Source organism: Plectrocnemia conspersa, unplaced genomic scaffold (genome assembly GCF_051122295.1).
Source record: "Plectrocnemia conspersa isolate PC_06_02 unplaced genomic scaffold, ASM5112229v1 ptg000011l, whole genome shotgun sequence".
NCBI classification, from domain to species: Eukaryota; Metazoa; Arthropoda; class Insecta; order Trichoptera; family Polycentropodidae; genus Plectrocnemia; species Plectrocnemia conspersa.
In genome coordinates, this window is record NW_028277175.1 from 6,996,209 (window position 1) to 7,012,858 (window position 16,650).

Consider the following 16,650-nt stretch of genomic DNA (forward strand, 5'->3'; position numbering starts at 1 on the left):
GCTGTGATAGATGTACCGGTACGTATAAGTAAACGGAGCAGTATTGGTTTATTGTTCTCGAGGTACGATTGTCGAGATTACTATAAATGTCTTTTACAAACACCGATAATAAGTTGTGTCCCAGATTCTAACCATTATCATTCGGAAATAAACAGGAGATCATTTTTTTAGAACTGGTTTTCAAACGTTTAACCAAAGTTATAATCATTGTTATGTATGTTTTATTTATTATTACTCTACGAGTTTTTTTATGTTTATTTGCTTCTATAATTATTAGTGTTTTAAATAAGATATGATCTCAGCTATCGCGTGAATTCTAAATGTGTGTGTTTTTGTCTACTGACTCTTCAGAAAAATAGAGCATAGAACCTAGTACATCTAGCCTCAGTACTATCAGATTTTAACTCAGTTGCAAGAATCTCTAATACCTTCCCTGGAAAAATATTTGAATACCTTTATTTTTGCATACTACATAAGAATGTTTCATTTTAATTATGTAGTTATGATTAGAAAGATTATTTTTCCTATGTTCATAAATAGTCATAGATTGTAATCTATAATAATTTGGTCAAATTGCAAAAAATATCGAATACATCTAATTGATTAACTTGTGTCGGTTACTCGGATTGAAGCTCGACCGGCCACCTAAATTCCCGAGAGTTCGACACGATCTTCGACACGATACCAAGATTATGTAACACAGTACTGCGGCAAAAACAGACAGGTGTATATATTTATCACTGCACAAATTGTATTCAAATTCAAATTTACCAGCATGATATACATATCTGTGGTATAAATCGGTGATCAATGCCTGAAAGACCAGGAATTAAATTCTATATTAATCTTGATGTTTTACAATTTCTTTCATATCTGGAAAATCAGAATTAATGATTATTATATAATAATAATACCGATAGATAAGTTTTCATAGATTTTTCTAATCTCGTGGATGAATATTGTGATGATTAATATAAAACAAGATATGTAGTACATATTAGTTAGTATAACTTTAAAGTTTAGATTCACCTAATAATATATTGCTCTTTGTATGTTTAAATAATGTGAAGTATAAAATAATATAAGCTTTAGATTCGCTGTTTTATATAAGTTAACGGATAGATCTTTATCTTCTTAAACATGGTCACCGTTTATAATTCAACATCCGCACGCACAAAATGGCGAATAAATAATTCTTCCTCGCGTCTTGCAACCTATGACCAGAAGGCAACATTCACTTCAGCTCTTTGTCTCTCGGCTGCAGTGGGTGCAGGAGGAGAAAGAGCTTCTTCGGACACGAGAAGATGTTAATAACCGGAGAGTAGGTGGTGGTTGAAGACATTCACCAGGAGGCTGGTGGAAGAGCAGCACAAGACTCAGTACGCGTTCGACCACGAAAGAGACGCGAAGTGTCACGCGAAGAACAACTGTGCTGTTAAATCCTTGTGCTATGAAGTGTTTTTGATTTTTTTAAATTGAAAAATATTTTATAAAATATAGAAGTTAAGAACCGCGTTATAAAAATGGTGCCTAAGGAAATGTCCTGCTGTATTGGATTAGTGGTGGTTTTGTGTTGCGGTGGTGCTTTCGCTATAACAGGATTTAGGGTGGGTACAGTGATGGAAACGATGAGTGTATTATAATTATTATTATTATTTAAATGAAAGAAATTTTTTCATCAAACTATAAGTTTGAATATTACTGAATTTTTTTTTTCCTAATATAAAGTACTAAGAATTATTTATTATATATATGTATATGTATGAAACGATAAAAACAAAAAAAATACAATATTTTAATGATAGTTTAAAAATTTCAGTTATATATATGGTATTATTTTATTTGTTTATGCTATAATTTAAAATATTTTTACATCCATGCTTCTCTAAGATTTTTTTAACATTTGTATCATATACATATCAGTTAACCCACTTTTATCAAATATTTAAATCATATGATAATTTTTAGAAATGTGTTCCTAATAAGGATAATTTATCGTTTGTATTTAATAAAAAAAATATAGGGAAAAACATTCATTAACTTTTTATGTCAGTTGTTATTTATGATATGATCGTTTTTATTAGCATATTATAGTTAAAAATAATTAAAATAATAAAATAAACAATCATCTAAAGGATATTATCTTAACTGCAAAGTATGCAAAAATACATATATAGCCACCATCATAATTTAAAGATATATATTATCAATTTATTACATTTTTTATAATAATAATAAAGTATTAAATTCCGACGTATAAAAAAACGTGTTAATGTGCGCGAATTGTAAATTTTCGTTTTCTCCATCTCCCTGCGACCTAGAAATTACACAGTCCATCGCTAAATATTTATAAATCGATGACCCCCTTTCTTTCCGTCTCAGTCATAAATAGCGTGCATCTGATTTTTATTTCAATTGTGGCAACACCGATCATCGAAATTCAAAACATAACCTATTGGCCGCCATCTAGTTGCATAAATCGGCCAGATTGAATCATTTAATTTGCTGCAGTGGTGCAAAACGAGCGGTCAGCGTTCGTCCATTACGACAATTATGCAACGTCGGTCGAATGCTTACAAAAACGCTTAGCGAAAAATTAGACATTCGCCGCACAACGAATTGCAAATAATAAAAAATAAATTAATTTTAAACGAAACGACCCCGTACACTTTCGACATTTCTCCGTGCCGCGAATATCGAGCGTACGAGCACTTCGTAATACTAAATAATTCATTGATTCAAAATAAACACTGTTGTGGCCAAAACTAAATAAAAATATATTTTTCCTCCATACGTTTTCGATATTTTTCGTGCCGAACATCAAACGTATGTACGCTTGTAATGATTAATAGTTAATTAATTCATATTTAATATTAGGATAAGACGTTTTTATGATCATAATTGCTTGCGCAATTTCTATAATGAAAAAAACAAACAATGGTGTATAATGTAAATGCAAACGAAATAAGAACAAACGACGAACGTTTTTACTTTCGTTTTCAAAAGTGAATTTGTTTCTCACGCTCGTGAATTCGTTCACGGACATGGTAGAAATTTTAACTTCATATTATATAAATATGTCTTTTATATTATGCACTCTTATAAAATACTTTATTGTAAAAGCCGTTTTATTAAACATAAGTTTTTTAATGTATATTTTATATAATATATTTTTTAAATGCTGGGCTTGGATATTTCGGCAGTGATGGACCTGCCATTATCATGAATTCAAAAAAATTCGTGATCATGACAGGTCCGTCACTATCGAAGTATCAAAAAATATATAAATATATATCTCAGCTAATTTTATTTATTCTTCTGCAAAATAAACATGAAAAAAATTAAATGTCTAATTTTTAAAGTGCATATATAAATTTTCATAATCCAAATATGATTCCAATTTACCTGAAATACTGTAGATGCATATATTAAGTCTATCAAAAAGGAACCCAATAAATAAATCAAATTCTTCTGTCCTATCTAAAACATTGAATGGTTTATAATACCAGAGTTAATATTACTTATTCGAAATTACTGAATATGAACATATTTGCTTTAATTATAATGTTTATTTTTTAGATGCTAGCTATCATATATTATCTGCTTATATTTATAGCGACGTTGCTATAAATATAAGCAAATTAGTTGCTTCTTTTCTCGTACACAAGCAATAAATTATTAAACGAATTATTTTAATTCCAACGTAGCTATAATTGAATACTGTTATTAAGCCGTACAGAAGCTGTTTTTAATCAAATATAAATCGCTATTATTTTAATAGTCTTATAATAAATATTTATTGTATAGAAAAGTACAATTTCATTCAATAGTTTATTTGATAGCAAAGAGAACCACTTTTTGGTGATAGAGACAGCACGCATTTTTTTTAATAAAAGCATTTTTTCTGAATAAAAACAGTTTTTCAACAAAATTTAAAAAAAATTATGTTTTGCTATTATTTCTTTATAGAACGACAATGGGCCCATATCATTCGCTCAACAGGGTCAGATTTTGACTGACGTTCAACAACATCAGCACAGATTCGCAGCTCAACCTGGCGCCGACACCCCCCAAAGTAATAATTGGCGGACGCCCTTAGCTCCCATCAGCCCGCCAGGTCCGTTTAATCCAAATCAGCAAATCTTCGTGCAAACACCGACAGCCTTTCAACAAAATCCTAACACCTCGCCACCGCAGCTCGTCTTCCAACAGCCGCTAATCTCCAACGAACAAGCTTTCTTACCTCAACTCCCCCAGCCCCAGCAGCTTGTCCAGACTGACTTTAAACCCAACCACCCCGACTTGCAACAGTCTTCCTTCTTCCAACAGCCGCAATTGACGAACGGGCACCAGAGGCAGATTCCTATCCAGCAAGATCAACAAGCTACAAAGAGTTCGTTCTTGCCAACTATACCGACAATAACAGTGGATCAAAGCGCCTTTAACTTTAATCAAAACGGACAGCGTTCGCAAATAGTCTCAAATCAGCAACAATTAAATGTCGAAATACCTTTCCAAAACTCTCTCGGAACGAATCCATTATTTTCGACTCAGCAACACAGCCAACTGCAATCGTTAATTGACGAACAGAGACAACAAGATCTCGAGCGTCTCAAAGAGTTGCAAGAAAGGCAAAAGATTATACAGAAACATAAGCAATTCCTTGACAGACAACAACAGAAGCAACAGCAAAAAGTTTTTAAATTACACGAAGAGTTCACTTTGAAGCAAAAAAAGAAGCAAGAAGAGATATATGCCACCGCTAAGCCCATAAGCGACTTTAATACTGAACAAGGGAGAGAAATTCTTCCGCAAGAAATTGGTCTATTCAAAAAAGCTCTCCAACAATACGATGAACTACACCCAACGACTACCACGACTACCACCACAACTCCAAAGCCAAAATCTAGAACCAGACAACGAGCAAAATCCCGATCGGAAGGAGACAATCCGGAACTTTTCTTGCAAAGCAACAGACAAAAAATATACAAAGAACTAAAATCAATCATCGAAAATACCGACGAACCAAAAAAATCTACTAAAGAATCACCTCAAGAGATTTCTCCATCAAAGTTGCAACATCTCCAACGGCAAGACTTACTAAAACAATTAAAATTGGCAATTGCGGAAAATTCGCAAGACTTCGGCGGTAAGAACTTTACGTCCAGAGAGATATCTTTACCGAATGGAGAAAAATTTGAAGTGATTAGAACGACTGATCCGAATTTAATAGCTGGAGCTACTCCTTTGTCAGCGGATTCTTCTTCGCTTTCTCAAATAGTGTCGCACTCGCCCAATCAGATCAGAGCGCCGAAGCAACCTAAGCTTTCATTTGATGATATAACTAAAGGCGTACTGCCTCCGGATGCTGATTATGAAGTCATTAAACAATTCGGAAATGGAAAATTAGAAGAAATAGACAAAATTCCTTCCAACTTGACCAACCAGAAGAAAGTGACTTTCGTGTTTATCGAAGAACAAGGCGACGGATCATTCAAAGTCAAAGGCGTGCGAGGCAATGGCGATAAAGAACCAGGTCATGATATTGATGGGATCTTAAAGAAGATCAAAGAAGGCGAGATTAAACTTCCGAGCAAAAGGCCTCACGTGAAACCTACTACAAGAAATCCTTTGAGCGATCAACCTAAAGCGACTACATTAACAAGACAGGCTACGTCTTTCCCTAGAGCTACTGCGACCAGCCAAACCGCTAGCATCTACGATGACTTTGAAGCAACAAAGCTGAAAAACGTAACTCCAGCGCCCAAGTATTACAACTCTGCCTCTCCATCTTTACTATCCATCAATCATAACGGCAGTCCTCATCCGCAATCCACGTCAGCTTCTACGCTAGAAGCTACGACGGCTACTCCATCCTATACTCTGAGCTCAAGATCCAACTCGCCAAGTACGATATTTTACACAAAAGCTCAGCCTACCACAGTCAATGGACATCAAATGGCTCTGAATGCAAAAAGTTCGACGTACGAAGACGAGGAGATTAATAACCAATACTCTCAAACACCCAGTATTGCTTCGCCCACGACTTCCAGCTTTAGCGCCGACACCGTGTCCATTTATCCAAGCTCGAGCACATACTATCCAAGTACCACTTTGATCGCTAGATCTACAACGCCGAAATCTATTCCAGAAGGCACTCAACCACCGTTTACTTCAAACTCCAATCCAGGACTAGTGGAAATACTGAAAGAGAATGGACTGTTTGCCTCAGCAAAGTATTTGAGGCAATCTGGTTTAGATTCCATCTTGAACGAAACTGGACCTTATACGGTGTTTGCTCCAACTGATAAGGCATTCCGGACTTTGTTGATTCAATTAGGAGGTCCCGACAAAGCCGAGGAGAAGTTCAAGGAAAATCCAAGACTATTGAGTGGGGTAAGTAATAAAAATATTTTAAATAAAAATTTCATTGAATAATTTTAAACATCTTTGCTACAGCTGTTATTGCATCATGTAATACCTGGTGCGTTTGAAATATCTACCCTGCAAGATGAGATGACAGGAGTATCATTGGCAGGAACCCAATTGAGGGTCAATCAATACGACATGCATGATGTTGAATGGAACGAGATTAAGGTAACCATGAATTAAAAAAAAATATTGTTCCACTCGCGACTAACTTCATGCGTTACACATGGATCAGGGTGTTTGCTTCATGAATAATTGGTTGATTAATAATGGTTATTTTTAGGTAACTACCGTCAACGGAGCTAGAGTGATCACTGAGAAGCAAGATATAGTCATTCCTCAAGGAATAACTCACGCAATAGATCGAGTCATGTTCCCATTGCCAGTTGGAGATATAGTTCAAACGCTACAAGCTGACAGAGAAAGGAGATTCACTAACTTTTTGAAGGCTCTCTTCTCCAGCGGCTTAACAGAGACTTTATCTGGTTTGTTGACTATATCTTAAAATAAATATATTTTATCTAGCAAAAATATAAAGCTATATCTATATTATATATGGTTATAGACTCTAGAACTTACACAGTATTTGCGCCTACCGATCGTGCGTTCACACACTTGAAGTCCGACGAGTTACAAAAGCTAGTAACTGACAAAGACGCAGCGAAAGCTTTTGTCATGAAACACATTACTCCAGGAACTTTGTTCAGTGCTGGAATGAGATACTACCAAGTGCGAGAAAGCATGGAGTTCGAAAAACCAATCACTCTACAAAAGAACGCTGGTAATTATACGATCTAAATATACTAAGTAGTATCTAATATATTGTACAATTCGTAAATTATATTAACAATCCTTATTATTTAGTCTCTTGAAAAAGGCTTTATTTTTGCGCATGACTCCTCCCTATTATTATGCGGTTAGTTGCAAATGTCATGTATGTCGAGTTGTCAACTTATTCACGCCCACTACAAATATAAAATATATAACCCGTTTATTGTTTCAATTTGGTATAACTATTTAATAATGAATAATGTTTTTATTTTCAGGTCGAATCAAGGTAAACTCTGGACACGTCATCACCCACAACATACCAGCAACCAACGGTGTCATACATGCCATTGATACGCTATTATAAGTTGATGCATTTGATGTAAAATCATAATATCAGTTTACTGGCTTCAGTGAAGCTCGTCATTTCGCCTTATATCTTCTGAAAAACATCGCAAAGAGCCTATATTCACCATTGTTATTATAGTTAATTATTTATTTGCGTTTCTTATTATTCAAAAAGTATTTGAAAACCATTTGTGTTTCTTTCACCTTAGCTATATCATAGATTTAAACCATGTAAATATAAATAATGTTAGTTTAATATTTAATAAATCATACAAAAAAACATTATATACCGAATAAATAAAATAAACATAGCCATCAAAACCATGTATTAATGTCATAAGATTTGTAATAAGATTGTATATACATTCATAAAGTTGTATTAAATAAGTGTGTAAATATATATACATATAATAAAAAACGATTGTTACATAAAACATACTTGATTGTTTTGTTGCGTGTCATTTTAATATAATCCACATGAACTTTAACATAATTTTTTTGGAATAAATCACAAGCTCCTCAAAAAAGCTATTTTTGAGAAAATTCTATTATCATGAAATGATAACTCCCAAAAGTAGAAATCGTCACAAACATTCTAAAACATAAATTAGGGATAATTACAAAACTCTTAATACATAACTATAAACATTGACCATTGTGATCCAATGCTAGTCTCAACATTTTTAAATAATAATAATATTATTTGTAAACATTTAATAATATTTTTAAACATTGGTAAAAACTATTAACATTTTTAAATGAAACTTAAACTTCAGAAGGTTTATTGTCAACCCAATTTTCGACTTTCTTGAACTTCCAAAATTTCGTTAGCATTGAAACAATCTGTGGTACTTGCTTATCTCCCATGGGCGTCTCAAAATCGAATGCCACTTTGTTATTGACTACTGTGAGCATATCCAAAAGGTGCCATTCTTCGCCCCTAGTTTCCAAAGTTTGGCACAAACTCTGTATAAACCAACTGCCATCCGGATATCGCCAAGAAACAATACCTGTAATATGTAATAATACATAATAACGTAAAATTAAATTTAAATTTAAACAAAAATACGCGTATCCATTACAAGCCTTAATAAAAAAGGCACATTACCTTCGTATGAGCTATACATCTGCAAAAAGTCAGCCATTGTTGGATATTTAATATGTTTTTCCTTAGGTCCTTCTACATCGTCGGTTGCAATAGAGCCTTTGTCCGATTCATCTCCTCTACACGCCTGTTATTCAGATTCATATTGAAGTATTATTTAAAGTGTCTACATAATATTTTTACATGTATTACCTGTATGAAGAAAATCTTTGGAATGCCAATTAGTTCTTTGCATTTTTCTGGCTTTAGTATTTCCCAAAGCTTATTCACCGAGTATGGCTTGTCAGAAGCACACACAAGTCCATATTTATTTCCATGAGTCATGACAATGACGATCAAACAACTTATTTCTGAACGTTTCATTTGAGTTACTATAAACGGTTAATAATATTTAATTTAATATATATAATATTGTATATAAACTAAAAAAAATATATGTGTAAGTATATTAGCATCGTATTTGTCCAACGGTATAAACGAGATCTATCGTACAGACTATCGAAAGAATGGGCACTCATTGCCGTTAACGCGTATTATATGAGCAACTATCGTTGCCAAACTTATACAATCTCAAAATAAATTTACTTGTTCCAATAGTTATAATAGTGTAAGTGACAGGTACGTTTGTCCACTTTTATTTCCACAATCGTATATACATAAGTCAGAATGTCATAGAACTATTAGGTTCCTCAGTTGAACCACTCTTCTTTTATAAATTAGAAAGATTAACTTATTTAGCACAAGGTTTAAATTAAAAACAACTGAAAAACATCTAATCCACAAAAGATCAATCTGAGTAAATTCTAATGTCAATAGTTTACCTACCGATGGACATGTGTAAATTATAAATGATCTTAGCAAATAGAAATATGTATAATATATTGAAAAAAATATCCTAATAACAAGTACATTTATAACAAGTACAAAGCGATGCTAATATTTTTTAAATAAATATTTTCCCTTAATAAACATAAAAAATATACCTTCTCTCATTTTTGCGATAATTTCATTAAACTTATAATTTTGACATACATCGGTGTCAAAATTAAATCTCTCCAATGCTTTTTTTAGCCTAAAAGCGTCCCAAGCAGTGCCCTCTCTGGGCGGTGCCATATTTTTAACAAACTTGTGATGATTGAATATAATAGCTTTTCCTTTTATGTTATTATCGTAATACGATTTTTCGACCGTCGAACTATAAAAAATAGCGATAAATTTTTTGGCTAATGAGTAAGATAAAGTTTGAATACTTACTTGTAAGTAACTTCTACATTTGTAATTGGATTAACTTTTTTGTAATATAGACTTGAATCCGGTTCACCCATTATGACGGACAAAACGAACAGAAATGAATATTTAACATCGACGAAATATCGAAATGACTGACAAAATCTTATCTTTTTAATAGTATCTATGTGCTACAATTGATAAGGAATTGCTCAACGTTTATCACTGTAAAACAAAATTCATATAATTTGTAAAAATACATATTTTGATAGAGGTAAATTTTATTTTATTTGCATTATTATTAAATTATTTCTATATTACTATGTGGTATAAATAGCATATAACTTACATATAACACAATTTTATCATAAATATAAATTTTCTGTATGGAAATACTATTACAAATCCACATTATTTATATTATATTTAAAATCCTTTATAAACTACATATATTTTTCTTAAGTGATAATTTTTTTTTTTGAACTTGAGAACATGGCAAATTGATAAACATTATTGTCGGGTAAAAAAATCACGTTGTTGTCGCGTTGATTTCGGCCATCTTGTTTTATGTTTGAATGCTTATTTTTTATTGGTCTAAACAACATAATTCATTACCGGGGCTCGGAAATCAATCGAGCAAATTCAATTTTCATTTTTATTATTATAATCAAATATATTTCCTTTGTTTACGTATATTATTTTATATTTTTATTTAAGAAAAATGAAATTTTATTTTAATTAGCTACTATTTTTAAAAACTTTTATGATTTTTAAATAGCTGATAATGTACATTTCTTATTTGTACATATTAAAATAATATTGAGTTTTTATCCGCAGTTGCATTCTAATGGCCGCTAAAATAACAGAAAATAAACATGAAATACATAAAAAAAAACTACCTAATTGAAGCTAACTGCCAAAATAAAATTTAAATATAGTAAACTAGCAATATGACGCTACAACTATTGGTTCATAGATATATATTATTGACTTGATACATGGTCAAGTGCCAAATAACGAATTAATGAGTATTTTTGGATAATTCAGCGTTCTGCAGAAACAGACAAAAATATAAACAAAACTTTATTGTTCTGCAAATTCCAGCATGGGTCATTATTTTAGAGCAAGTTGTCAAACTTACAAAAATGACACAGGTCTATGCCACTATTTGTGTATAAATATTAAAATAATAAAAAACGGTGATTTCGACAAAAATTACCTATGCTTGGTTGTGGGAAGCGAGAAACTGGCACGACAATAAAATTGCTGATTATGATCAGCAATTGCTTTTTAACCAGTTAGGTGCCAAAAGAGTTGTTTGATACATAGTTTATTACACATACATATAGAATTTATACCGATATATGTACAACGAAATTTGGCCGGCATTGTAGAATGAGAAAAGTCGTAAAACCTCACAGTTGTGAATATCTATTCTTTCTGGTCTCTGGTTCCTCATGGCGATCTGGGTACTTGTGAGATTAAGTTAATAGTAATGTCAAACTAATTTTTGTACTGCTCTTTCGATGATGCTTGATGCATTGGATGAGTGGGAGAGAAGGCCAATTTTGGAGCAATCGTATTATTGCTTAGCTCCGCCTCCCGTACATACCTTCGTAGAAACGTAACTTTCAAAGTGTGAATTTTTGGGCGACCATCCGATAATTACAAAGGATATGTAAAATAATAAATACGTATTGTTTCTAATTATGTTTCTCCAAGATTATGTTTAAATAGTTTTTATTTTATGGTAATTGATGGCTTTCGAAATATTTACATATATGTTTTTATAATAATAAAAATACATTATAACACAATAATAACATAATACGAAATACTACATACATTTTTTTTACTATATATGTTTTGGTTATGTACGTAAATTATCGCGACCTTTTTAATTAGTTTTTTACTTTTAATCGACTCGAACCTCAGCCTTCTTGAATTTCCAAAACTTTGTTAGCATTGAAACAATCTGCGATATTTGCTTATCTCCATTTGGGGTCTCAAACTCAAATGCCACTTTGTTATTGACAACAGTGAGTATTTCCAAAAGATGCCACTCCTCACCCTTGGCCTCCAAAACTTGGCATAAACTCTGTATAAACCAACTTCCATCTGAGTATCGCCAAGATTTGAAACCTGCATTATAAACAATATAACATGTAGCCTCACGCATCGTTTGAAAATTATATGTGAAAATGCACATTACTATCACATGAGCTATACATCTGCAAAAAGTCAGCCATCATCGGATATTTTATATGTTTTTCAACGGATGCTGCTATACCGTCCGTTGCAATACTGCCTTTGTCCAATTGTTTTCCTCTACAAGCCTGTTAATCAGATTATTATTAAATTGAACGGATTACTTGCACCATTAACAACTGCCTAAAATGTACATAATTTATTTTATTTACCTGAATAAGAAAAATCTTGGGTATTCCAATTAATTGCTTACATTTAACTGGTTTTAAAGTATCCCATAGATTATTCACAAAATATTTCTTATCAAAAGCCCATACACTTCCAGTAGCATCTCCATGCGTCATGACAACGACGATCAAGCAACTAAATTCTATACGTTCCATTTTTGCAACTGAAAATAATGTAATATTATTTATTAATAACATAGAAAATTCTTATTCGATAAGGTTTTTGCGCCGGTACGTTGTGCGAACCAACACTAGACCTCACGTTCATCAATAACAGTCGCGAACGAGTTACCTTCACGAAGATAATGTCTCTGGCATCTAAAAACAAAAGTTGGGTGTTGGGTAAATATTAGGCTGAAACAAATTTGATTGGACCTCAGACAGACCTAACTTTTATATAGGAATATGAAAAATAAAAAGGGAACCAACATCTGTCTCATTAGATTTTTTTAAGGCACACCTTAAGAAAAGAACTGTACAGCTTTAACGATCTGCATCCAAGTGATTACTGCTGTGACACCTATAAGTCTCTGGAAAAAGTGGGAGCGACAAATGTTCGCTGAAAACTAACTTCGACCTCGAGTTTCAAACTTTCTCATGTGTATAATAATTGACATATTCTTTTGTAGATAAATATATCTAGTTAACTTATAAAATTCAATATATATGTACAAATTAATAAAAATAACACTTTCGCAAAGAAGTTTCAAAAGTAAACTGATCGATGAAGTAAAATATATATTCTTCATAATTACGAACTGATTTAGAATGAGTAATTTAATTTCGACACATTGATGCTTAACATATTATAATATGGATCGGTAATATGGAATTCCAGTACAATGAAAAATGCTTTACTCCTAGAACCAAATAAAGATATTTCACTTTTGAATCGATATACAAGTTTATCTAAGTTTCCATATATGTACCTATATGTAATCAAACACACTATTAAAATCACGTTTAAAAATAGCAATCTGACTACTAAAATAAACTATGTATATATTTTATATTTTATACATAGAGTGGAAAATTTTTTGATTAAACATCGTTTTTAACTAATGGTTGCTTTTTACTTTTAAATATGTTTAGATACATTTATATAGATTTTTTCTTTGTTTGTATATATCATAATAATAATTTATTATAGTTATAAGATACTGTTTTTGTCATATTGTTCACCCAACTAGATTAAAGCGATTAATCCACAAAGACTTAACAAAAAAAATGTTATAGGGTCATAGTACCAATGATTAATCAGTCAATAATCATATCAACCGATTAACCGATAAATCAAAATAATATGATTAAAATCAGTAAGTTAGAGAAATATGTGTACATTAAATACTATAATACCCTTTAAATATAAGAAAGAATAATCTTAATGAAAAAAAATAATCTCAACGGAAATTGATTATGTGTTCCAAAAAAAACATATTTTCTCACTTGTCTTTAAGAATGTAATTTTTTACCTAGCAACTAAAATATTTATCACTGTTCTTAAATTACCTCTAAACTTATATAAAACTTGTTTCCATGCTCAGAAAATAGCAAACATAAATAAGTGTTATTAAGAATATTAACAAAAAATACTACACATATTTTAATAATTAAATAAATAACATTTTATATAACATACATATAATATTTTATTCTTCTGGTTTGCTAATATCTTCACTGTATAACATTTATATTTACCTTTTTGCAGTTTTACGATTATATCAAGAAAATTGAAATCTTGACACAATTCGACTTTAAAATTTAATTTTTCTAAAGCCTTTTTTAACCTTTCAACGTCGCGAGCAGTGCCATGTCTGTGTTTAAGATCTTTATCGCTGAATTTGTAATGATTGAATAAAATTGCTTTTCCTTTAATTTCATTATCGTAAAATGTTCTTTCGATCGGTAAACTGTAAAAAAATGCACGTAAACTTTTGACCTACACGTATAAATAAAGAATGTACACTTACTTTAATTTATTTTTCACAAATGGTGCAGAATTTTTCGAACCAAATAAATTTGAATCCGGCTCACACGTTATGACAGACTAAGCGTAAAAAAATGACTGAACAAAAACATTAACATCATATCTTAAACCTTATCTATTTGATTTGAATTCCCCATCACTGTAAAATATATAAATGAATTGTTTATCTTTTAAATGTATGAATAATCAAAAAAGAAACATAAATTAATATAGTCATAAATCACATATAAGTAAATATAATATATTTTCTATATACATACATAATTTCTAGTCAGCAATAAAAAAAAATATTGTTTATAATATGCTATTGTGAAATCTAACCATTGAGATATTTTCCACATTTATATATTTATAGAACAGCGCGATACCTAAATTACATGAATTTAAATTTCACGTTTCTGAGAAATCAGAATAAGTTTTTAGCTCTGATCCATTTTACAGATTAAGTTTTCCTAGCTTCTCCTAATCTCACCCAGGATCGGCCCGAGGAGCAGGCACTACAGGCGATCAACTTGGGCGCTAGATCTTGTTGATTGATAATATTGCATAATTATTCCTTAAGCCTTTCTAGTGTGTTTTTTAACTCGTTGACGTAAATTTATGACCTCACAATTTTATGCTTAGGTGGATTCCATAAATGATGTCACATGTTATACGTGATTTTTTAACCCCGCCCCTCCTCTATGTTACAAGATATCATTAAGCCAGACTCCTGTTTGTTTCACACTGTAACAATTCTTTTAACCTCCCTCCCCCCTTCTTCCTAAACCTGTTATATAATTTATGGTAGCGGCCTCATGTAATGTTTTATTTATTTTTATTATTTAAATAGTATGTCATAAAATAAACATATTTAATTATATGGTACATTTTAACCCTTAGACCGCCGACCGGTAAATTCTTAATTACTCGCTGTACGCCATGCGTTTTTAGCGATATAATTTTTTGGCTACTTACTCTGTTTAACACATCATTACAGCCAAAATACTCAATTTTTATATTTTAAAATTATATATGTATGATTAACATGATTTAACCATTCTAATTATATCAATAAACAAACATTTTTAGTCGTATTGTTGGAAATATAAAGTGAACAAAACTAAATCTATTTGTTGGTCCGCGTGTTGGCTCGCGTACACACACCTACACACACATGTACGCGCGCGGCACTATACAAGCGAACGACAAGCAGGGTCATGCTCACACTGAGACAATTTTAATATATAAATCTGCAACGCATATTTTCTTCGTCTGACCTACATCCTGTTATAAACATTTACAAATCGACAAGATTTCTTTGATGCATACAAAATCACATATATCGTACACAAAAATAACCCTAATAACCAAACCGTTTGTTTTTGATCAATGGTGTTTGCAATTGGTTGTTGTTGAAGGTTGTCATATTTCTTTATATATAAAAATAATAAATAATAAAACTTGATAGCAAGATACGATGTTACATTTAACTATATATAATTATATGCATAATTTATAATATATACATATTCTTCTTCTTCTTCCACGGCACTACAACCGGTGATCGGTTTTGGCCTTTCCACCTAATTTCTTGTAGGGCTTCTAGATATATCTTGAGTTTTAGTATTTCTTCCGCTATTGTTTGCATTTTTCCTGGTTGTAATATTGCACATTCCAGCTTCCAAAATTGAAGTCCAATCGTTTATCTAGATTTCGATTGTCTAGATCAGGGTTTCCCAAACTTTTTGAGCGACGGAACACTTCGTAAATCCGAAAATTTTGGCGGAACACTTAGCTTATTTTGCTGTACCCAACTTCTAGGTACTAAAATCTTCGCCTTCATTATGAAGTAGAATATGTTCATTCTTTTAATTTACTCCAAATTTTTGTGAAATATCTATTTAGGCTCCATGGAACACATATTTTGAATTCGCGGAACACCAGTGTTCCGCGGAACATAGTTTGGGAAACCATGGTCTAGGTCAGAGGTCGGCAAAGTGCGGCTCCGGAGCCGCATGCGGCTCTTTGGCCCCTTAAGTGCGGCTCTGGCACAAATATCCACGCGCATTCGCGCATTCGATTTAAAAAATAAGGAAATATGGAGCTCTAAATTTAAACGTCTTTGTGTTGATTTGGAAAATTATAATAAAGGTTTGCTAAATTAATAAATAGATTTGGCTCTCAATTTTTTTTAATCGTTGTAATGTACATATTTGGCTCTTTGGCTAATAAGTTTGCCGACCACTGGTCTAGGTCATTATGAATCGGGGCGGATTTATTATTTCTTTGTGATTTTTTCATAACTATTTGGATTTATCCACGTTGGTTGGTTTGCTCCATGATAGAAACCCTCCTCCTTTATCCGGGCT

General features: G+C 31.9%; 3 protein-coding genes across 6 annotated transcripts; 1 reads left to right on the forward strand and 2 right to left on the reverse strand.

The window, feature by feature from the left end:
* The first annotated feature begins 1,180 nt into the window (after nucleotides 1-1,180).
* Nucleotides 1,181-7,983, forward strand: LOC148229277 (transforming growth factor-beta-induced protein ig-h3). 4 transcript variants are annotated; one of them, XM_088196494.1, is made up of 7 exons: nucleotides 1,181-1,607; nucleotides 3,970-4,117; nucleotides 6,152-6,396; nucleotides 6,460-6,597; nucleotides 6,713-6,914; nucleotides 6,995-7,210; nucleotides 7,476-7,983. In XM_088196494.1, exons 1-7 carry the CDS (start codon nucleotides 1,524-1,526, stop codon nucleotides 7,562-7,564), a joined length of 1,122 nt encoding a protein of 373 aa, XP_088052620.1. In that variant the 5' UTR covers nucleotides 1,181-1,523; the 3' UTR covers nucleotides 7,565-7,983. The 4 variants fall into 4 exon arrangements, with proteins under 4 accessions (XP_088052620.1, XP_088052621.1, XP_088052619.1 ...); XM_088196495.1 differs by having other exon boundaries at nucleotides 1,203-1,607; nucleotides 6,155-6,396; XM_088196496.1 differs by having other exon boundaries at nucleotides 1,217-1,607; nucleotides 3,970-4,075.
* A 175-nt stretch (nucleotides 7,984-8,158) lies between these two features.
* On the reverse strand, nucleotides 8,159-10,092 carry LOC148229278 (caspase-3-like). Its single transcript, XM_088196507.1, has 5 exons — nucleotides 9,905-10,092; nucleotides 9,634-9,845; nucleotides 8,843-9,021; nucleotides 8,654-8,777; nucleotides 8,159-8,555 (listed from the first exon to the last, which is right to left on the reverse strand). Exons 1-5 carry the CDS (start codon nucleotides 9,973-9,975, stop codon nucleotides 8,311-8,313), a joined length of 831 nt encoding a protein of 276 aa, XP_088052633.1. The 5' UTR covers nucleotides 9,976-10,092; the 3' UTR covers nucleotides 8,159-8,310.
* Nucleotides 10,093-11,677: 1,585 nt separating this feature from the next.
* LOC148229279 (caspase-3-like) lies at nucleotides 11,678-14,436 on the reverse strand. The gene is made up of 6 exons (XM_088196821.1): nucleotides 14,410-14,436; nucleotides 14,283-14,359; nucleotides 14,011-14,222; nucleotides 12,298-12,476; nucleotides 12,090-12,213; nucleotides 11,678-12,019 (listed from the first exon to the last, which is right to left on the reverse strand). Exons 1-6 carry the CDS (start codon nucleotides 14,434-14,436, stop codon nucleotides 11,793-11,795), a joined length of 846 nt encoding a protein of 281 aa, XP_088052947.1. The 3' UTR covers nucleotides 11,678-11,792.
* Nucleotides 14,437-16,650: the final 2,214 nt, after the last annotated feature.

Bases quoted from the DNA above. Each gene is read 5' to 3' on its own strand.
- LOC148229277 (XM_088196493.1), top strand. From the start codon at position 1,524: ATGGTGCCTAAGGAAATGTCCTGCTGTATTGGATTAGTGGTGGTTTTG. The intron at 6,397-6,459 runs GTAAGTAATAAA...TCTTTGCTACAG, and splicing joins ATCCAAGACTATTGAGTGGG to CTGTTATTGCATCATGTAAT. The intron at 6,915-6,994 runs GTTTGTTGACTA...ATATGGTTATAG, and splicing joins CTTAACAGAGACTTTATCTG to ACTCTAGAACTTACACAGTA.
- LOC148229279 (XM_088196821.1), bottom strand. From the start codon at position 14,436: ATGGGGAATTCAAATCAAATAGATAAG. The intron at 14,360-14,409 runs GTTTAAGATATG...TTTTACGCTTAG, and splicing joins ATTCAAATCAAATAGATAAG to TCTGTCATAACGTGTGAGCC. The intron at 14,223-14,282 runs GTAAGTGTACAT...ATTTTTTTACAG, and splicing joins TTTGTGAAAAATAAATTAAA to TTTACCGATCGAAAGAACAT.
- LOC148229278 (XM_088196507.1), bottom strand. From the start codon at position 9,975: ATGGGTGAACCGGATTCAAGTCTATATTACAAAAAAGTTAATCCAATT. The intron at 9,846-9,904 runs GTAAGTATTCAA...TATTTTTTATAG, and splicing joins AATGTAGAAGTTACTTACAA to TTCGACGGTCGAAAAATCGT. The intron at 8,556-8,653 runs GTAATGTGCCTT...TACATATTACAG, and splicing joins GATGTATAGCTCATACGAAG to GTATTGTTTCTTGGCGATAT.